The sequence below is a fragment of the Pocillopora verrucosa genome, chromosome 1 (genome assembly GCF_036669915.1).
Source record: "Pocillopora verrucosa isolate sample1 chromosome 1, ASM3666991v2, whole genome shotgun sequence".
Lineage (NCBI taxonomy): Eukaryota > Metazoa > Cnidaria > Anthozoa > Scleractinia > Pocilloporidae > Pocillopora > Pocillopora verrucosa.
The window spans coordinates 16750469-16773063 of NC_089312.1; the positions used below are offsets into that span (position 1 = coordinate 16750469).

At 38.1% G+C, this 22595-nt stretch overlaps 1 protein-coding gene and 1 long non-coding RNA gene across 2 annotated transcripts; one reads left to right on the forward strand and one right to left on the reverse strand.

Moving 5' to 3' along the window:
* Positions 1-9883: 9883 nt before the first annotated feature.
* LOC136277725 (uncharacterized) lies at positions 9884-13642 on the reverse strand. Its single transcript, XR_010716010.1, has 2 exons — positions 13376-13642; positions 9884-10165 (listed from the first exon to the last, which is right to left on the reverse strand). It is a non-coding gene; the product is annotated as an uncharacterized lncRNA (long non-coding RNA).
* On the forward strand, positions 11894-20308 carry LOC131784121 (fibroblast growth factor 8b-like). The gene is made up of 5 exons (XM_059100911.2): positions 11894-12173; positions 12401-12446; positions 12552-12729; positions 14586-14689; positions 17231-20308. Exons 1-5 carry the CDS (start codon positions 12124-12126, stop codon positions 17687-17689), a joined length of 837 nt encoding a protein of 278 aa, XP_058956894.1. The 5' UTR covers positions 11894-12123; the 3' UTR covers positions 17690-20308.
* Positions 20309-22595: the final 2287 nt, after the last annotated feature.

Genomic DNA, 22595 nt, shown 5'->3' on the forward strand with positions numbered 1-22595 from the left:
CTATGTAAACAACGTGTCAACATTTCACTTAGGAAAATTTTCTATGGGAAAACTAGGCATATCGATCCTTTGCCGTCTGAGTTATTTTCGCTTTTCGATGAGACTTAGCACTTTCGGGAAACAACTTGCTAATTTGGCTTTGAATTTATTTCTATTTTTGAGGACATAGGCCGGAATACCTGCTGTTTGCCCAAGGTATCCACACGCAAAGCCATTGAAAAATTTCAAGGCAGCATAAGCTTCCTGTTGCGGATATAAAACTCACTCAAGTATGATCGATATTTTTGGATAAGACTATAGGATTCCAGGGTTGACTACAGCTTATTTACCAGTAGTAAGTTTATCAATTACGTTAAAGAACAGAAAAATCTTCACGTGTGCGCGCACGAAATGTGTTTTCTTAGGTAATAATAGTAGTCTTTCCTACGTTTTTGAAGATGTTGGACAAGTTTTGACGGTGCAATAAAAAAAGATTCCTTCCTTTGCAGTCAACTGAGTATAACTACGTGCTTAATGAAAAATTAAAAAAAAAACAAAGTTTAAGTAATTTGACCTTTAGGATACCTTGCGTTATGTCTGCTTTCTAGTATCAGAGCCGTTTTCTGAAAATTGTGCCCGTAATTTTTTCACTGTCCCTTTCACTTTTGATTTGGTTAACATGGTTATACGTTTAATGATTTCAGATCCCAATCGTGATTGATAATTCATCCCAGAAGCATCAACTTGTTCGCTGTTAAACTTATAACCTGCTCTTGAAAGTGGTAATCAGATTTCACTTAAATAATTCGAAACCTACTGAACGGATATTGGCTCATAAACTTTTATCTTACTGGGACAAATACAGCTGTGTGCGAGCACAATGTGGAGCTTTCGACCTAAAATTGCCGTTAGAAAAATTCGCAGATGATCGCGTGTGACTGTCGACTTGTCGCTATTCTCTTCTAAAAGCTGTGGAAAATACGGCAATGTGGTTTCAAACTAATGATCCTACTGCAAATTAGCCTCTCCTGATACTGACTTTTAAACTTCGACCACAGTAGTGCGCCATTCAAAGTATCCGTTTTAGTCTCAGCCAAAACGGTGCAATATACTTTCGTCGTAATTGGCATTTTCGTTTCGGTTTACTTCCACGTTTTCGAATATCTTCTACACTAGAGCGCTTAAAACATTGATGTAGGCAGCGCTGTATGACAATGTCACGTTACCGTCTTCAAAAGCCTTCCTTTTTCTCCTGTCTATTCTAGAAACATAACGTTTTTCTCACGAATTGTTTGAAAACTCCACTATTGAAAGCGTTTTCAAAAGACGATCTTGGTTTTCATAAGCTGGGAAAAAAATAAATCTCACTGCAGGTGAGAAAAACGAGTCTGCCGGGTTGATCAACTTTTGGAAACTTTTATGTATTGAATTTTCCCAGGATATCAATGATTACCTTATCGAGAAGAGTACTTAAAAGATACATGGGTGGTCCAAACAGCGTACGCTGACCAGTACCGGAAGCACAATGAATGAGAAGGTATCTATCCCCCTCCCCAACAGGTAAGAATTGTGAAGCAGACCGTTTTTTCAAAAAGCTATAGAAATTTCGAATAGTGAGAGTTAATTATATTTTGAAGCATTCCCAAATCATGCATATCAGCCATAAAATAGATTCAAACTCGAAAGGCACTTCACAGGGTGGGTCATTTTTTTACTTAAAAGAGAGGATGAAACCTGCGAACTTCTTTGTAGTGCGTGTTTTTTTGACATGATATCCGGAATCTGTTGCAAAATTTTCCAAAATTAGTGAAACTGACAATTCAGCACATTCTATTCTTCCTTCATTCTCTCAATTTCTACTCCATTAGTCTTTAACTTTGATCTACGCACTAGGATCAACAGGATTACTGGTAAATCTCGAACGGAACAACCTCTCTCGGACAGTGCTTTCAGAAACCATAACACCATAATTTTTTATTAAGAATGTTCTTTACATGAAAGCTTTTGATCCTTAATTGGTTACCCGCAACGATACAATGATGAAAGATCAAGACCAACCTTAAAGGCTTCACCTTAGAAGTTAATTAACACAGGTAAATTTATTGGGCGTTATTTCAATTCTCGCGAAGTCGAAAGACCACACACATTCATCGATTCTATTTTCTTCGTACTGTGTCTCCTCCTTTCCGTAAATATAGTCCATTTTAGAATGAAAGGCCCTTTCAGTTACAATTCAATTGCAACGAGAAGTTTTGGGAGTGAGTCGATGGACAGTCGAGCTTTCGTGATAATCACGAACTAATGAAGTACTTTCTCATCTGTTGTAGGTTATTAGGTTATACCCCGCCCGTTAGATGACGCACTTCCATCAATTTATCGATCAAGATGATCTTCCTGTAAGTCATTTGTTTTTTATTGTCGTTAGCGGCTGATTATTCCACCCAAACTTTACTGGATACAAACTGCAATGCACATGATTATCTGATGAAAATAATTAAAAATGCGAATCTGTGCCAGTTGCCAGTCTTTTCAAACCCTCAGTCATCCTCACGAGATATCACTTACTTATCTGTTCCTATTAGTCTGGAAAAGAGCTCATCGAGGACAGACATGCCTCTTTTTGTGTATTAAACTTATTTCACTTTCAAGCTCAGCTTTTTAGGAGACAAAGCTTCTGGAAAGATTTTCCACTTTATTACTGAAAGGCGATGATAGTTCCAAACTGATTGCATATTTACGATAGAAGGACATTACTCTCACGAGATTATCTTTTAAATGATTTTCCGCCTTGAAAATCTTTCCTGTTATTCCTAAATTATCACTCTAATGTGAAGTTCTCTTTATCGAAGTTCTCAGCCACACCCAGAAGCCATATATAGATATCACATGCGGTGGCATCGTCCATAGTTTTACGTCAAATCAGTCAGAATATATCTTCTGCACCCTTCGTTGTTTTTACAACGATAACAAACATATGGTTTTAAGAGAGTCTCCACCGTCATATCGTATATCCTTAAAAGATACCTCCTTGAAATTATATTTTAAAAATAAAGGAGTATCCCAAGATCAGGTCTTCACTTTTTCTGAAACCAATTACGGCATTCAACTTACCGTTCGAACAAAACGTACACAAGTTCTCAATCCTGCTAAAGCATTTATCGGTCACAAATTCAATCCGTTTAGTAATTTGATTCGGGTAGGTATTGCACTTATGTTTAACTCCATAGAGTCACATTTTGTTTGGTCATCATGATATATATTTCGGCCCCGATCACAACAACAAAAACGTTTTTAAGAGTATTCGTCTCGCCTTAACTGAAACGGAGCGAAATACTTACGTTCACGTTCACATCAGCTTCTAGTTTGTTTTCACCTGACCACACCTCTGTGTTTTCATTTTGTGGCGTTTTATCCTCGCCACCCCTTCAAAAATACCTGAGAATGCTAGTAGAAGCGGCATTATGTGAAGAAATTTGTATAAACCCTTTGCTTTCCACAGTAGAAACACAATGTTTCAAAATGACGCATTTTTAAAATTCCCCACTTTTGAAGTTTGTTTCAATCAGTCTCCGTAGCATTTATTGTGAACTGTCGGTACAATTCGCTAAATCTCTGCTATCTAAAGCAGACTACCTTTGTAATTTCGAGGAAGCCCTTTGACCCGCGCCTTTGATCTAGCTTCCACTTTCGCGGGAGCGTTCGGCAACCAATGCTTGAAAAGATTCACTTCTGCAACTGCTCCTAACTCTCTCAGTTATAAATGCACATTTCCTCCTCGAACCAGTCAGTCGAGCAAGAGACAATACCATAACTCCAACCGAACTTTGGACTGAGAAGAATTGAAATTAATTGCCCAAAATAGGGATTCAACAAGACGGAACAATTTTCTCTGAAGCGCGCCAAGTTTTTCCCCTATAATTAGAACTAGTAGACGACTGCACATGCGTAGAGGAAATGTTTCAGTTTGGCTGTAATTTTGAGGAGGAACCATTATTAAAGAGCATGTTTCAGTTTGGCTGTAATTTGAGAAGGAACCATTATTAAAGAGCTTAGTCCATAGAAATTAAAAGCAGAAGTCGGTAACTGTAAGTCTGATTATTCCTAGCTACTTCGCTATTAAATCTATGATGCCAAAACACGCTAGATTCAGAAGCTTGTGGTAAATAGTGATAATTGTGCGACAGATGCAGTCCCTCGAAGAAAGTAATTAACTTATAACACGCTGTCCTAAGTTGAAAGTGAATATTGTGTTCGATTGCAATGTAAAACTAAGTGAAGGTTCCCTTAGAGACTTCTTTCAGCCTTGAAGTGAAGCATTTTGGTTTTTTTTTCTCTGATCGTAGAAGTGAATTTTCATTTGATTGATTGTTCAAGCGTTGTCTCGTTATGAATTCATAATAGCCGGAAATTTTCCTGTGACTTAAACACTTTGCAAATGATACAAAAGATTAATAAATTCTAAACATTTCTTACCCGAAACATTATGCATAACACAGTTAACGCCACGTCTGTCTAAACAGCACGTCATTCAAGCTAATAGTCGGTCTGTTTCGCTAAGTTTTGTAACGAAAAAAAAAAAGCTGATTTCAAGACTTCATAATAGCTTTAAATTTAAGATCTCATCTGAGGGCGTAAAAGCCAGAATAACTTGCAATAATCTGACCTAAATCGTTAGTACCCAGACCTAGGGATAAATGTCAGTAGATGAAATATGTTTCAAGCATCTGCTATAACTTATAGAGATTCAGAGGCATGTGGGCTATTTAAAGGTTAGCCCTCAAGATTGTAGAAACTATATAACAGCCAAGATTAGAATTTGGAGTAAAATCTGCTCCCTCTCTCCAGCTTTCAGTCGATTTAAATGGTAAACTTTTATTTTAATTGGGTTACTTTTTATCCGGCTTTACAAAACAAGTCAACATCTTCCGGCTGAAAAGCAGTGGGCGTTAATTTCATTAGTAAGCCAATCTGGTGTATCATGCACTCATCTATTTAAGGCTGGCAATTTAAGCATCAAAGTTATTTTCCTTTATTTTTTAGCCATTTTTAAATAAACTTTCAGTGGAAGTGTTTTTAGCACGCGCCGTAATGGCCTGTGACGCAGTTTGCACATACTTCAGAGGTGGAAAACACTTAGTGATTAGGTCCCCCTTGAGTTTAATTCCGAAAAATATCACGATAAAAATTTAACACAGACTTCCATAAACGGTTGCCTGCCGAGCTCGAGAAATTAGTTAGAGTTACGTACTCGTAACTCCTCTGAATCCACAGTTAACGCAAAAAGCTGCAGAAGCGATTCACAGAACCATATTAGTCCCAGGACCTCGTTAGTTTGTCGCCACGAATTACAGCACTTGATGATGTCTTGACACGAAAATAGTGATTTAAATCGTTTCTATCCCACAGAGCATTTGAAGTAGATCCAAGAGAGGGTTTTCCTATTCAAGAGAATATTTTGATTATATCATATTTTATGCCAAGTGATTTACAAGAGACGACGAAATATCATTTCCGCTGAGAGGAGATATACATGCTTTCCTTTGATAAGATGAGGATGAAAAAGCAATAATGCTATTTTAAGAAATTTATTATTCTTTTTACTTACTTCATCTTTAAGTATGTTTCTTGAAAATTGCTAATGTATAAACTGCAGGTATGCAAGGTACGTGTTCCTGGCTTACATGCCTCAAAGTAATCAGCTTAAGAAAATGAGATTTTGTTTTTTTAAAAGATATACCTAACACGGGTCAAACTGTTTCTTTTTTTTTTTCCTATGTTTTCCTTTTCTTAGTCAAGACGGTGTTTGGAAAATTAGGGACTACGTGTCAAGTACGCCTGTTTTTGAGTCACATCGAAATGATATGAAGCTATGACTAAGTACCCAACCGGGTAAACATCTTGTGCATACCAAGATAAAGAAACATCAGTCAACATGATATCGAAATCACAGTTATTAACTTAAAGGTTTTATTTATAATTGTATATCTTATGAAGCCAAAAGCGATCTTGCGACTAATTTAAGAAAGAATCCAAACTGATCAAGAATAAAATGTCTGAGTAATGCAATAAATCTTTGTAACCTAGCAACGCAATTCTGAGAGGACGGGCGGACACGACATGCCCCCTGAACAAAATTGCTCAGGAAATTATAGATTTATACCACTATGTTTTATCTTATGAACGCGGCAGCCTCTGATGTTGGCTTGCAACTGGTTTATATACGCAGTTATATATTTTCTCTGATTTCAACTCGTTTCAGATTTGAGTTTTCTCAAGTGGCATCAACTGTATTTCGATACCACGAAAACTTGATGTTATTCTTAAACTAGGTCCTTGTAAAGTGCTCTTTACCGATCCGGCACGTTTATTGACACTTACGTAGATATTTAAGGCCTCTCAGAGTTTGGCCGGCCATAACACCAATGGCCTCTCGCGCAAAGGTGAATAATCTTTCGCGACAATTATCCGATTAGTCAGCCACCATTTGACAGTGACTCGACTATAAAAAAAACTTTAATTGCATGAACGTCTATTTATGTTTTCTTCATCCTCGTCCATGGCATATAAATCATGATCATTTGGGCATTAATGACTTATCAGTGAAAGTCGTTGATTCGTAATAGTCAGGGTAAAGGATTTATGCCTCTAAGTGGAGAAAAAAAAAACACACGGAAAGGGCCACCAACATCACGTAACTGAAATACGTAAGCGCTTCGTAATTCAGTTACGTAGTCCAGCGTTTCTCATCGAAGCTAAGGGAATTCAAAAATAAGCCACGTTAAGGTACTATTCAGCTTTTATTCCTTCCTTGAAACAAGGAGTCGTTGTTTCATTGACACATATTTAAAGGTACTCTTAATGTTTGTGGTGCATGTAACAGCCTAGACTAATTCCTCTAGTTAATCTGGCGTCTTTTCGATTAGTCATGATAACGGCTCAACCAAGTAGTAACCTGAAAATAGGTTCAGTTGAAAAATCACTAAGTCATTGGTAAGGAACAAATACCTCAATCAAAGGATTGCGAAATGGTTCAAGAATAGCCTTATTTCATCTTTGTTCAGCTCACAGCCGGCCGGCAAACTCATGAAGAAATACCTAGCTGACCGCAAAATAACTGAGGTCTCCGACTGAAACGTGACGGCACGAACTTTATAGAGGAAGGTATTCGTAGCCGAAATTCTATTTACAGGTGCAATAGGAAACTGGCAATATTATTTATACTTTATAGAGCAAAATGAATATGTCTGCAGTCGAGAGAGGAAGTTGTTGGCCTGATAACAGCTCTTAGCTCACGTACAGTGCTAAATGCGGTGCGCATAAATATTGATGTGTTTTTTTCTGGTTTTGAAATTATTTGGCCCAAGAGGAGCTTTCCGCTCGCAATTTATCCTGGTGTAATCCCCTAGAATTCAAGCATGTTTTTTTTAGTACAGTCTATAATTGTCTTCAAGGTAGTACCCTTGTCGAGTGATGCTCGAGTTCTTCCACTCATCCCTCTAAAATTGAGTCAAACACACGGAAATGCGTCAAACGAGATGAAATGAACCCCTCTTTTACATACATACGGGAAGTTCAACGAGTTCTGCCTTAGCCGATTGTCTACTTGAAATTTAGCGAGCGTTCAATGTAATTCAAACTACTCAGACCTGGTCATCTTTGTGACGGTCTGTGTAATCTCCTTTGGACAGAGAAGACACTGTGAAGAATTTTAAAGCTATCTGTAAATTCTTTAATACTATTAAAGGTTTTATGATCTTAACGACATTCGGACCACCTTTACCAATTTTGCTCCGATGGATTTTCTCTGTCTTGAAATGCAGTTGCTTCTTCAGACTTATTAACTCAATTAAATCAACACAGACAACCGTAAAGGATCAGTAAAAGATCGATCACAGTTGAAGTGGAGGTCTGGCTAATTCCCCCATCAGATCCCAAAAGGAAGGATTTAAAACTATTTGATCTTCAATAATTTTTTCTTAAGGAATTCGTAAAATCGACAGAAAGAAATCATCTGAAATCCATTGTCGCCAATCATCTTTGGCCACTTTCCAATAATAACACGGTTCGTGCGCAAAGGGAATTCTCCAAACACGCCTGGGAATTCCTTCAACACAGTCAAATATTCCTTATCTTTGGCTAATTTGTTGTGAAAACGATTGTCAGCTCCGTAGAATCCTGGCTCCAGTCAGGAACAGGTGTCCCGCCTCATGCACGGTCTTAATGATGTAAATTTCCCGTATTGTTGAATCCCGATGTTAATAGATTCCAATAGATGAAATGATTTTGCTCGTTCAAAAATACTTTTTTCATAACATTTTAGTGGAATTATCTGGATTGGAAAAGTAATTCAAACTTTCCCTTTGTGGTTTTGCAATGAAATTTCCAAAAGAGTTTGTTTTGTTTTCGGTTTTTTCTTTAGCTAACGGGCGTACTTGAAAAAGAGTATTATAAATTCATACAATTCAAATAAGTAGTCCTCCTTCAAGGATCATAAAATGATAAGATCTTGTTCTCACAAACAAGGAGAACAATTCAGCTCAATCTCATAAAAAACTTTGTAGTTATAAGTGACATTTAAGGGAGTCTGACTCCATCCAGAAAGATTTCGAGATCCCAGTAAAGATTCGGGAGAAAAAGATTCACAAGAGAAAAAGATTCACCAGAATAGCGTCGAACCAAGGTCCTCCCACATTTTTCTAGTGTCCATTATAAACAATGTGGATTTGTATTTATGTATCTTTATCGAGAGATGAAAGCTTTTGAATGAACTTATCAGCTGCTTATTCGCGACAGCTATTTTATCAGTTTTCAGCAGTGTCTGTCTCCTAAGGTCTTTGTTACTAAGGTATTATGTTATATGGTCATGCAGACTGCAAGCCAAAAGCACAGCACGCCCCCACAATGCTGCCATCATTGTTTTTTAAAAAATCATCTGGTTCACAATTTTTTATGGAAAATCTGTTCAGATGTGCATCCTAAATTGGCACAAAACTTAGATTTCTCTGAATTAAATTTTCACCCAAACTCTTTACAGTTGTTTACCCATTTAAAACATTGAAATGTGACGGCAGGAACTGCATATTAATAGCCAGTATGAGAAATGGTATCCTTGTTTCAAAAGACTGGCACTAATTTTAACAAATCATTGGTATCTCTTAGCCTAAGAAATCTAAACTAGTCAAAAGGATTTGTAACTTTGCCTAAATCCCTTTGCAATATGAACTCCAAGGGGACCTCAGAAACGACTGTGAATTATGTAACGATTTCATTTAATTGCAAAAGAATTCCCATGTAACTATATACGTCGCAGCTCAAACTACACTTAGAGTTCGGCGCCCAAAGTCTGCCGAAGAAACAAGTTTTTTCTAGCATAAAACTGCGCAATTGACCCTCCAAGAAGCACAATGGGTTCCTGCTGTGAAATCAAAATGCGAGTAATTAATATGGATTGTCATCTAACAATCTTACACCATGTATCAATTGACCTTGAGGCTGAACGTAGTATATTCAGAAAGTCCTTTTATTACACGATCTCTTGTGAGCTTTTTCGATGGATTGAGAGAGAATTTTGCCAAGAAAACATACGATAGTTTACGATGAAAATCGTGTACGTCCTTAGACGACGAGCTACCCTCTAACCCTATCGGAAATCTCCCATATCAATCAAGTCATCGATATGTGGTAACCGGTGATAGCTCACTAACCAGAGCGGAAATCTCGAAATACGCCTTCTATTTGACGAGCTAAATGACTGGAATCAGCTGAAGTCCGAGAAAAAAACCGTGAGTTCCGTCAACTCAAAATGAACTCTAAGGGATCGGAAATGTACTCCATTGTTACAAATATCGTTAAAGGAAGAACGTCTGTATGTAACACTGCGCCTTTAAAAGGAACTTGAGGGATATAACTTTCTCTGAATTTGTACTCTTCTTTATGTCCATTGATAAAAAGAAGACGGTTTCTCTTTACCATACTTCTCTTTCCAGAGACCCAGAAATATGACCGCTAAACCAGGGAGACAGATACTAGTATCTAATTTCAAAGAAATTTCTCCAGTACGAAAGGGACAAGCATACTAGACACCAAAACAACCTCCTGCCTATCCTGTATCCTCTGTTGATGTACCGTCTCTCAGATAATATAATGCCTTTGTTCAGTATGGAAAGATTTCGTGGAGCCGATGGATCTAGGAGAGAAAAGGAGCCCTGTAAATTCTCAATTATTTATGCAACGAGATCGATTGCAAAAGATATTTTTTCGAAGATAAGCTTTTAAAATCAAGTTTCAAGATTAAAATTTCTTCCAAGATAACAGCTCACGCCCTTTTCTTTGGTTATAGCTTCACTGAGATGAAAACCCTGGCCACTTAATATCCAATTAATTTTTTAGCCATGTTTTACCGCTTTATCTACACTCTCAACAAGATCCTGTGATCTTCGTGAGCCAAACCGTCCGTTACCTTGAGTTTAAAGAACACAGCAATCATCCAACTCAATTAAAGTAATAACGATGCACAGATTAAAGTCTTAACAAATGACTTGTGGACATCATCCATGGTCAACTTGAAATTTGTCAAACTTCCTTGTAACGTCATTACTTTGGAGTGGTTTCCTTTGGTATACTACGCGGTTCTCTGTGGCGGACACCACTTGCCGAGAGAACTTATAAACAGCCCCCTTAGAAACATTTCTATTTAGGGGAAATTCTTCAAGGTGTTTTGTACAGGTTTAAGATTTTTCGGCCGGTTACAAGGAGCTCTCCAAGTGCCTGGAAGGAAATAGAGATTGTCACCTTTTTAGAACTCATAAGAGAAGCCGCCCGGAGATTTTTAATGCTCCGCTTTCCGAAACTATCATTTCTAGTCACTGACAAAATTGTAAACTGTCACATTAGAGTAGCCTATTCAAGAATTTTCCATGGAAAATTCGTAGGAAGGTTTTCTATCTGAGGAATGTTAGCCGCGACACGTGCGCGCAGATGATATCAGCTTTCGATAAGACAAAAAAGGGATATAAGTTTGTTTGGTATTTTGTTGACATACCTTGATGAGCTGTAACACAGCAATAATGTGGGATTCTGTTGGTTGTTTGGTTCACACTGTATATTAGCCAATAATTTGGACATTTTTATTATCTGTGTTAATTTACTCTAACTATTATCTTACTCCACCTAATCCTCGATCTCGTATTTCAGCTCAGTAGCAGGTTGACTACAGTTCGCGCTTCTAAATTGTTTTAGAACAAACGTTAATGGGGCTACATCCGACAAAATCTAAACCTGTGGCTAGATATGAGTGCAAGAACATTTTTCACATCCTTTGCTAAGCGCAGGAAAAACCAACTCGTGAACTCGACATGGCTGTATAATCAAGGCTCGAAAATCTTCATGATATCTCACGGCCAATTAATCTTACAAACATCCGTTTCTTTTTTCAAGTTGTTAAATGAAGTAAGTCGGTGGCTTTCAGACACTTTTATTGACATATTGTTCTTTAAGCCCAATAACAGGTACGACTTAATCGATGTGTTATTCTCACGAACCATTTAAGTTGCCGCTGCACCTTTTAATGGGCAACAGAATAATTTACTCTGAGCGTGCGTTTTAGCACCCGCACCCCTTTGATCGCTGTCGTCTGAAAAAAATCGCTCGCTCAAGAGACTTGTGTCTAAACACCTGTGGCATCAAATTTCACTCAATGAGCAACAATTCTCAGCATTTAAAATTTAATTAAGGCGTGAAAAGTTTAGATTGACACCTAGAAAGGTCACCCAGCGGCCGACGATAAAAGATTGTGATAAGCATCTTAATTACATTTACAGTTAATTGTTCCTAGCAAGTACTAGGGGGCACACCTTATTAATGGCCGAGACTTATGTCTCCTCCTACATCTCAGATTGTACTTTGCAATGTTTTCTTGAGGTCGTGTTGGATAGACCACTGACTAGGTTCCTTCCTTCGCTGAGAAGGAGTCGGTTACACTTGTCCTACATTTCCGTTAACACTTCCTAATTGTTCTTTGCGGCCGATTTCGCTTTTAATTTCCCACAAAGGCGCGCGCCTGATTTGCCGGTTGACGTAACGGGTGTAGCCGTGACGCATGATAAAAGGTTCGCGGCAGGCCACTGGCATTCAGTTTAGTGCAGTATGGCCTTGGGGGTGAATCTGCTTCGGGTATTAACGCTTCTCACGCTACAGTAAGTAATTTGCTAATTGTCCCAATTCAAGGCTTTGAAAGGCCAGCGAATCGAGGCTTCCTATGAAAATGAGATCGAATGAGATTACAATTCAGCGCTTCCAATATAACTGATTGCGTCTTCCTGAAGTATCATCAATAATTTTTCACTTGGCTAAGTACTAAAGACCGGTTTCTGTGCTTTAACAACCAAGTAAATCCTACATTGACGTCATTTTTTTGTTTCAGTTCATTACTGCCGGATGGACTTGCTGAAGAGAGCGGTGTTAATCAGGTAATCGAGACTGATCGTGATTCTTGCAAGAACCAAATTTAAACAGAATTGCATCGTGTATTTAACTCACGCAGTTTGTCGTTCTTTCATGTATTTTCTTCTTAGAAACCGGAAGAAAAAAAGGTTTATGACCAACATTATTTGGAACAGAAGGCCAAGAGTGACACAAATAGCGTAGCTTTTCGGAGATTCATTCAGTTGTACTCAAGGAATAGCGGCCGCCATGTTAGAATCAATCCAGATAGAAGCGTAGACGCCATCGGTGAAGACGGCGACAAATACGGTACTAACTCGAAAATTGCTTTGTTACTGTATAATTAATATTGTAAAAGCTTGTTTACTCTGGCGGTTATTACTTGTCTGTTGCCTTAAGCTTAATGCTTATTGTGAAAGCGGCCTCTTACACTTTTGTTTCTCAGTTTGACAGGTTTTAACGGTAAAAATGTCGCTTTTACACTTCTCTTCTTGAACATTGAAGTTTTCTTTTCCTCATCTTTGAAACGAGTTGACTGTTTTGATGCCTGTTATGTTTTGCGGGAATTTTTGAAATAATCTTTGGAGCATTTTCAAGAAAATTTTGTGCGAAGCCCAAAGTTAGGACTACTTTGCTTTTTTCTGTGTACAAAAGCGGGAGTGCATGGCATTTAAATGGTTTTTCTCTCTCGAACTCTGTATTATCAAACCACAAGAAGGCTTGTTTATTCGTTTCTTTCTCCAACTTGAAGTTGCGTTTACGTTAGTGAATGCAGCGAAAATCAAAACTATGATCACATGCTTGTCAATAGTTTCAGAAAATCATAAATTTTTCGCATTCTTTCTAAATAATACAGGGTATTTTGAAGGCAGAAAGGTTAATTGTAGCTATTATTAGTACAAATGCAGGTTCTTTGAAAGAAATCCCAAATTAAAAAAGTTATTTTAAACCTTACCCACAGGAGTACTTGTTCTTTCGACAGACGAGCCAAAAGTGCGTGATAAAAAAGTCTCGTCGCCCTTTTGACATAGCTCGGGTTACTTCTTTCCACAGTACCTCGTCAAGAATTCAAGAGTCTCAATAGTGTTTGACACAAACTTATTTGATTGCCAAGCTATGAGAGCTTTGTTTACATAAGTGTGAAAGGAAAAGAAGTCCAAGAATCTGTCAATAATTGAGCAAACCCATTTGCAAAGGAAGACCTCTTAAACTGCAACTTTTTGTTGAAAAATATGTGTGATTTATCAACATCCTTGAAGTGCGCTTATAGTTGACAGACCAACGAATCGCCGTGGTAGGTTTATTGTTGCGTTTTGAGAACCCGTTTTCAAATACTTAATCCTCTTTTCGTTAATTGTATGAAAGAGATTTCGCGACAGGTAACAAACAGTTTTGCATCACACGAAGGCGCTTTTAATAATTACTGCCACAGCATTATAATTGCTACCAAGCGACCGTTGGTCTAGCGACAAAAATAAACAAAGAGAAAATGTCCAGTTTCGCCTCTAAAGTGACCTACTCGACCAGATACATGACTATATTTTAACACGTTCGACAGTCTCGAGTTATCGACTGTAACATTCTAATTCGAACCTTTCATCGGTAAAGTAAACAACAAAGAGGAATGGATAGTTGGGTTTGTATAGCTGCCATTTTGTTTTGTTGCGGTGCGAGGAGGCAGAACTTCAGAAAACCGCAATTTGGTGTCTACACTGTGTGATCTCCCTGAGAGTTCAAACAATTTTACGACGTTTTTGAAAATTCTAGAGACTTAATGCATCTGGTATTCAAGTCGCTCCACAGAAATAGAAATGTCGCCCTTCTCTGGTTAAAAAAAAAACCTCTGAGACAGTCATCGATCAAACATATAATTCGATCACGTCTAAATATACTGAGGCCATCTTTGTACTTCAGTTTTTTTAAAAAGTTATCTATAGAATATCATTGTAGTCAAACATTTTTTTTTTAAAGTATCTCTGACAGTTTTACAAGCCATCTCTTTCCTCTACATAGTCACACTATCAAAACATGCAACTTCTGCATACCCACTCTATCGGTATTCTACCCACATACAGTGTACTTGTTACTAACTAAACTCGATTAACCGCTTCCCTCCCCTACCTTTTCCTGACCCTTCCTAAACTTTTACAATTTTTTCATCGCAGCCAAGTTGGTCATCGAATCAGTCAATTTTGGACGAGTTCGTATTAAAGGCTCAGTTTCCAATTTCTATCTCTGCGTGGACAAGAAAGGGCGACTTAGAGCAAGGGTAAGTGGAAAAGTATTAGACAGTGTTAAACAAGTATCACTGACTAACAGTTGGGCGGCAAGCACCTTGATTGTCATATTTGCTCGCAACGTTACTTAGGACCGGAACCTGCTTAGAATAGCTATTGTAATTACGTGATTAAGTCTATTTTTGTTTCATGTTTTTCTTTTTTACGAAAAAACAGTCATAGTTTTCCGTACAACAAGAGAGGTAATCTTCAAGAATTTGTCTCTTATACATATCAGGTGTAATTGTCAGAAGGACTATTTCATCCTAATCAGTCCTTCTCTGCTTTCAAAGAAATGTTTTTCGAATAAGGGACAAAAAAGGTTCCTTTTCACTGTCATTGATCAGCTGATCTTTCCACTAATTGATTCAGACTAAAAATAATTTAATTCATTAGTTACAAGAACAATCGGTAGTCCTTTTTATCATGATTTCCTTCCTCCACGCGAACATCTTTCAAAAGCGTTCAAGAGAAAACTGATTAGTTTAAAAAATACCGTAATGCCCTGATGAGCTTTCTGAACCACTTCAGCTTACGTGTTAAGTCGGTAACTCTTCTTGTATGAGACATCAAATGTGTTGATCTCACCAAAGAGTGCCGTGTAACACCTTTTGAGGTCTACCAAGTGTTGATTACATGCGGTTTTGCAGCCATAGTGACACATTTGCAAGGAATGCTATAAATGCCGGATAGGTGCACGCCTATGTACTGATTGTAGGGTTTCAAAATGGAATGTTATCGAGCTAACAGCTTAATATCTTCATGCCGTAAATAAAACCCCGGTGACGCATGTAAGCAAATGCTTGAGACCTCATACGCAATTTTATCTTGATAAAAATAATCTGTGCAAGGTCATCCCTGCCATGCAATTTGTCTTCACATTGACTGCATGCCTTGTGTTTTCAACCGCTCACTTTATCCGATCGTCTTCCCGATAAGGCTTGATTAATGTTAGCTTAATTGAAGTATCCAATAAAGATTACGTGACTGGATCTCTTTAAAAAAAGTATTCTTCAGAGGCAATGCGTTGGACATTTACTCAAAGCCTGCAAGCATTTGTCTTAAAAATTGCTTAGGATACAAATCACTGTGGAAATTAGAAAGTTGCCGATGAGTATACTAAAGAAATGCTACTGGTCCGCCCAATGGAATTAACTAGAAAATTGCTTAGAGGACAAAATCGGATAAGTGTTCTCAAACTGTCAGAAATGAGGCAAAGAAGGAAAATCAATCAATCAGTAAGAAAAAATGTCTCCTAAAATCGTTTTAGCATGTTACATTTGCCAGCACAACAGTCTTTTTAAGACTTGACCGGTCTTAGTTCGTTTCTTAGCCGTGTTCGAAAGTCTTTTTTTGTTGTAGGATAATAGAACGTAACAAATATTGACTGAGCCAAGTTTTTCAGCTATTTTCATGACGTTATTATCATTCTGTATTACCACGTATAACGCGGACAAGTTTTCAAAGCTCTAGCTTTGAACAAATTCGTGCACTTTATAGACAAACACAACATGACACAGACGATGTCAGTTTGACGCTTGGCGCGTTTGCCCACATAAACAGCATGTAGAGCTAACTATAAAAGGACAGAAAACCAGCACATTCAAATAAGCCTGCTGCTCCGCATAATGCAATGAAAGAACCACGCGGAAAGTTCAAACGCGTTGTGTCTGTACCGCAATATCTTCCGCACTGTACAAGTTAATCTTTCTGATGTGTCTTACGATGCCGCCGATCTCGGTTTAGTTGTAAGTGCGTGGGAGGGTTTGCCAAGGATGATAGTTTACCAAAGGAAATAGCACAATTTAGAATAATTTGTCGCCTGAAACTGGTAACTTACTTTGAAAAGAATGATAGATTTTTTTGGGTGGCTTCATCTGAGGAAGTGGCAAGTTGACAAACTTATTACCTTACTACGAGGGAGGCATACTCTTAGTTTCAACACACGAAACAACAGCTCTTGTCATTGTCTGTGCCATTCTGTTATGTTTCCGAGGTTACTTTCATGAAAACAAAAACGTTTTCTAGAAGTTTAACATGGTAAACATTTTCAGACAGATAATCGGTACATCTAACGCAAGTTTGCATGTATTACTTGATTCTTCTATTTATATAATGAGATGACCATGTATCATCATTTACCTTTCTGAATTGTTGCCTATATAAGTATTGAACTTCTTCTCGTCTTGTGCTAGCAACTATTTTGTTTTGAAAACTTGCTTACTACTGGACCAATTGTATGGGAAGTTACGATATATCTATTTACGACTGAAGAAGTTTTAACTGGATACTTGTTCCTAATGATAACAAGGCAATGATTCATCTCCTCTCAGACTTTACATGTGAACGCTTTACAGTCTCATACATGTATGCATTATACGAACCTTGCTGGTCTCTGAACAAGCCAGGCCAATTGTTTTCAACTCCTCTGGCGGCTTTACGGCTTCCCTAAAGACCAGCTACCCTTCATATAAAGAGTTCCATAATACTCATCACTAAATAACAACAAACGTTTGTTGAATATCCCTCAACAGAAAAGAGGCAAATGGAAGGACAACTGCGAATTTACAGACCGTGTGGCTGATAACGCTTACACCGAATTCACCTCTGTAAGGTATAACAAGAGTCTCATCGCCTTCAGCAGAAGAGGACGACCGAGACCGGTGCTGAGCACAGAAAAAGGGGGAGTCAAGGCCGTGCAGTTCATAGAACGAGCATCAAACATCAAGCTCCTCAGAGGAAGAAAATACTGGAGAAAAGGCGGCAAACTTGAAGGAATAGATTTATATCGTAAAAAGCAGGTAGAGAAGATCTATGTGTCGATGAAGAAGTGGCGAGAATTCAAGCGATGGCTGAAGTTTAATACCCGAACAGCCTCAGCTAAAGTAAACTCTACAACAACGGCCGCGACGCCATTACAACCAACGGCTGTACAGTTAAGTAGTAGGCCAACTAGTTTTATGAAATATTCACGGGATAAAGGGCGAACTTAGGTCTGAAGTGCAAATTGTTGTATTGCAGAACAATCTTCACCTCTGCAATAGTGACAAAAAACTTTCAGGTGAAGTTGAGTTCACCTTGAAACCTCCTTAGGTACGTCTTCGAGTAGCAGCTAAAGAAGATAGTAGTGCGATTGTTGGTTACGTTTCAATTAAACCGGGGATTTTGCCAGTCCCGAAATCTGACAGCAACAAAAACAGGCGAGTTTCTGTTGTGTAGACAGTGATTTGCACATTGTAATTAAATTCACCATAATGCAGAAATATATCAAGTAATTGTAAAATCTTAAAAGCTTTTTAAAGAGAGCATAGAGTAGGCACATTTTTATCGCCTTGTAATTAATTTCAAAAGACAAAATTTTCTTTGAATTTCGCTGCATTTACAACGTTCAGTTGGTAAGATATAGGGCTTGTTTTGTTTCTTAACCTTTTCGCTTCTTTCCGCTTATCAAAAGTCAAATTCATGGCGGTGAAAAAAAATGCTTTTAGCTTAGTGTCGGAGTTTGTACGAGTGCGAAGGCGCATCAAATGGTTGTGAGCAGAGATTCCACTGCATCAAAAGAAAGCCCTGAGGTGAAGGACCACAGAACACAAAACGTCTCACTATATCGGATACTGAGAGAGGAAGGGTTAGATTATAAGCAAGTAATTTTATAGTTTTTTTTTTCTTTGAAATTTTAAGTCTAGCTATTAAGGCGACAATGGATTGTTTTTTTAGTATCCATTATTAACATCGAACAACACCTCACGGGAGCTTTTGTATATTTATTTATTGCTCCTGGTGGGAAATAAAGTTCAAAGGAATTTTGCTTCTTAAAGTCATCATCTAAAGGAGAAGAATGCTCTAGAAACATACAATATTCTTCTTCTTTAGTGGGAAAAATACACGGAATTTTGACACTGACTGCTATTTGAGATTTAAATGAGTAACTCTACCGTTTGAAAATTGACTTGAAGTGTGCTACAAAACGGCCACGGACGCCGCCATCCTAAGTATTGCTTAGCTACGTGACCGCTTACCAATACTGACTCAAAAGACGGATTACTGCGATACCCATACCCAGAGCAGAAGCTGTTTGCGAAAGTGGGTTGTATTTCCGCCATTTAATTGGTGTGCGGGAAAATAACTGAGTTGTTTATAGTATAGCGGCCTTCGTCCTTGGTTAAATTTTTAGCACATTTGATAATTTAAGATAAGATAATTTTCGCACGGTGTGGTTCCCCTTTACAATCTGAAAAAGTGGTCAGACTTAGATTTCAACAAGGTTTCAGGAGCAAACGTCACCTTGACGAGGATGCGACACTAAGCCGAACAAATAGGCTTTATTAATTATCCTAGTAATACTGCAATATATATTTATAATTTTTAAAACGTTAAGCAGTGAAGGAGTTGAACAGGGAATCCAGACTAAATCTTAGGCTTAAGAAAAAGTTGAATAGGAGAGGTAACTCTGTAATCGCTAGCTTATTACCTATATCAAATCAGTATCTTTTTCGCTGTAAACCTTACTAAAGATATTTAGCCTTATTAGAACCCCATTCACACGAAAGCTTAAGCCTCTTTTTAAGTTTTTTTCGTTAAACGCGGTTGAAAATTGTGTTCTTCATAGAACCTGCAAAACCCGATGTTCATCGATTTCAAAGTTGGCACTTTGAAAGTAAAAGTTAGTGACTACCTGTAAACTATGGAAAATTCAGTTTTCTTTTCTCTGCTTCTGATTTTCATTCAGTTAAACCCGGTTTTACTAATCATGTTTTGCTAGTGTGAATGGGGTATAATGTCTAAAATCTGTATCTTTTGTGCTGTCTTTTTGTGCTAATTCTTTGCTTAGTCACGTTTACTCGAATCTTCGGGCCGGTTATTTGAAAGGCGGTTAGCGCTTATCCAGGATTAAAATTAAACCTTGATTTTTGCTCTGATGCATAAAAGCGTTTGGTTGTGCTGACAATTTGAGGTCTGTCGGACAATTAGGAAAAACTAAGGGAAACAAAGTATCTACGTTTAGACTGTCATCAAAGTTAGTGAACTTTATGAAACGTGCTCTAGTCCTGGGTTAGTCTAATCTTGTTTTCAGCAAACCGGCCTTGACTGTTAAAGCCATGCGCTTTTCGTTCCTACAAATTTCACCGGGCTCTGAAAACTAATATGCATACAACCGGTCTGTACCTAAAAGCGCGGAGTTTTAATTTAAAGTCATGTGACTACACAACGATGTGTAGTTTCCTCTAAGGTTCTTCGAACCGTTCCATCGTATGTTCAAGTTATGAAATACTGAGTTCATAGGTATACTGTAATAAGATCATACTGCAATGATCGTTCTTTATACCTATCAAGTGTATTAGAGTTGTTTAAAACCAAAACCAGGAACACTGGTTGTTGAAAAACAGACGAAACGCAAATGCAATACAACGTAATATGCGTGCATAGTAGATGAAGAGTTAAGGGAATTATGAGACTGTGGACAAAGGATTTGTCTCGAAAATAACTTCTCCTCATCTGTATAAATAGAAACATTATAATAGATTATGTAGGCAATACGAATGATGCAAACACGGCTTACAGCCAAATGTCCTAAACAAAATGCTAAAAATTAAAAAGAGGAATGTGGAAAATGTGTCGCATTCGCATTCGTAAATTTACCCCTGAAACGAAACAAAAGACAATGAGCTGTTCTTGTTGAAGTAACAGCTCGAGTAAGACAAATGAATCTAGCTTTTTTTACCAATTTTTAAGCTACACTAAATTGGAAATTTTCGTTCAAAAAAGTGTAGCCCTAGTATATCGTAGATTTAATGCTACTTCTGATTTTTGCCACTCTCTCATTCCATGATATTTAACAATTACACCGAAGTGGAGGTGCATAGCCGCGGCTCGATAACCATCCACCACTTAAAACCGACTCGAAGGTAAATGATTGTGTATATCACATGAGAACCAAAGAAATATCTTTATTTCTCTCAAAATAACAAGAAATGGTCGCAAACAAAACTCTTGACGAAAAATCTTGTCCCTTCAGCTGCTTAGAGGTCAAAAGTGCTGCTTATCAACCCCGGTTAATCCAATCAGTGCGTGCAAAAAGCACTATGCACCTGTGTGGTACATGCAATTTATGTCCGGCTGGACTTTTTAAAACTGGGTAGGCAAGGAAATGGAAGAGCATCTTTCAAGGTAATACTGGATCAAAGGCCTGGACACTGTTTTTTCCAAATTAGGGGCTACTTAGCTTTAGCTCTCGTCTAATGCGTGAAATCCAGAAAGACAGCGATGACTGATGATAAATACTGGTATGAGGGGGAGGTGGGTAACCCGACTGTCGTAAGTCTTCGACTGCTATTTCTGTCCGAGAGCCTAGTTTGAATCCTTTTCTCTACGGGTCAGGTTACTAAGGACAAAGAGCGGAAGGGGGCTCTTTGATGCTGGCCGTCATCAGGGTATGCATGGACAGGATTATCAGAAAGAGCGATTTGGGTCCTTTTGAACTAATTCCAGGGGTGTGGCACAAAACTTAAGCGTAAGTTGTCTTTGTATGCCTTTCTTGTAACGACTAGCATTAGCAGCAGCTAATTCTAGGGGTGTGGCTAAAAACTGTGGCGTGAGTGGTCTTTGTGTGCCTTCCCTGTAACTACTAGCAGTAGCAGCGATTCGTAATAGTTCTAACTTGGCTTGACCTCTACTGAATTTCACACAGGGTTCAAGCAGTTTTCTCTCCTAGCCAGTGCCTTATTGCCTTTGGCAAAGAACTAGCAGTTTTTTTCTTTTCTCTTTACTTTATCTTATTTCCCTTTTCTCAATGCCAAAAGAGGCAGACACTAACATTTCGCATGCGATTTTTTTGTGCATCTAAAGGAAGCCATCAAAGTCAGCAGGGGGCTGGTACATACGAGAATTGCAGAGCCTGGTGAGACTGATTTTAGTTTCCACTAAATGTAAACTTTAACTTGGCAAATAGTGGGAGGAGTTGAACATTTTGGTAGCTTGGTTCTCAAAACCCCTCCTATTGTGGTTTGGGGTCTGACCATAGTCCTCATAGGATTTTTACTTGTAAGCCTCGAGTTCGTGTACCTCTAGGCCTAAGCTTGCGTGCTCGACCCAGCTTTCTTGACGCACGTCCAAGCGTACCGAACTTGAACCATTGTTAAAACGCCTTCTATTGCTCTACTTCAGTATTTTCCTTGACGGAGCAGTATAGCCATGGGTAGTATGGCCACCAATCTTATTCATTAAGCTTAGAGAAACGCAATATAAAACTGGACTCTGCACTTTTGTAAACTAAGAAATATTGCTTTTTTATAGACCCAGTTCTGTTTTTGCATGTGGAGCATAACCTGTACATTGAAGATAATACTGAAGAGAACCACAAACGAAGTACGGCTATCCATATCCTTTCTACTAATTATTTTGCCTTCGATCTCTCAGATAGGATTTTCTCACAGAGCAAAATCGTATTAAAACCTTGAATTAACAATTATAAGAATTGATATAACCATTATTTTTTTTTTATAATATTCAGGAACAGATGCCTATCGATAGTGTTGGGCTCCCGTCAGAAACGAGCCAAAAATGACAAAAATTGAAATGTGCAACAGATAATGAAGTAGTTATGAGATTCTAGAACTTAGTCAGTGAGCCATCTTTCACCTTTAACACTGTAGAAAATTGCGTTTAAACTTTACAGAGTACCTAATGCCTAGAGGCTGGAGATAATGAACTCATCCTGTCTCTGCACTGACAGAAATCTATCTCGAAGACTACAATGAGAAGGCTTTTAGCCTTTAAACGCCTAACATTGGTTAGCTTCTAATTTCTCTTAACAGTGCTGTCTTTGAATCAATTGTAAAGGTCATGAGATTAATGGAAATGATCACCAATCTAAGAAGCCCTTGACTGTCCAACAAATTC

Coding starts and splice junctions, on each gene's coding strand:
- LOC131784121 (XM_059100911.2), top strand. CDS start 12,124: ATGGCCTTGGGGGTGAATCTGCTTCGGGTATTAACGCTTCTCACGCTA. Junction 12,174..12,400: donor TTAACGCTTCTCACGCTACA/GTAAGTAATTTG, acceptor TTTTTGTTTCAG/TTCATTACTGCCGGATGGAC. Junction 12,447..12,551: donor AAGAGAGCGGTGTTAATCAG/GTAATCGAGACT, acceptor TTTTCTTCTTAG/AAACCGGAAGAAAAAAAGGT.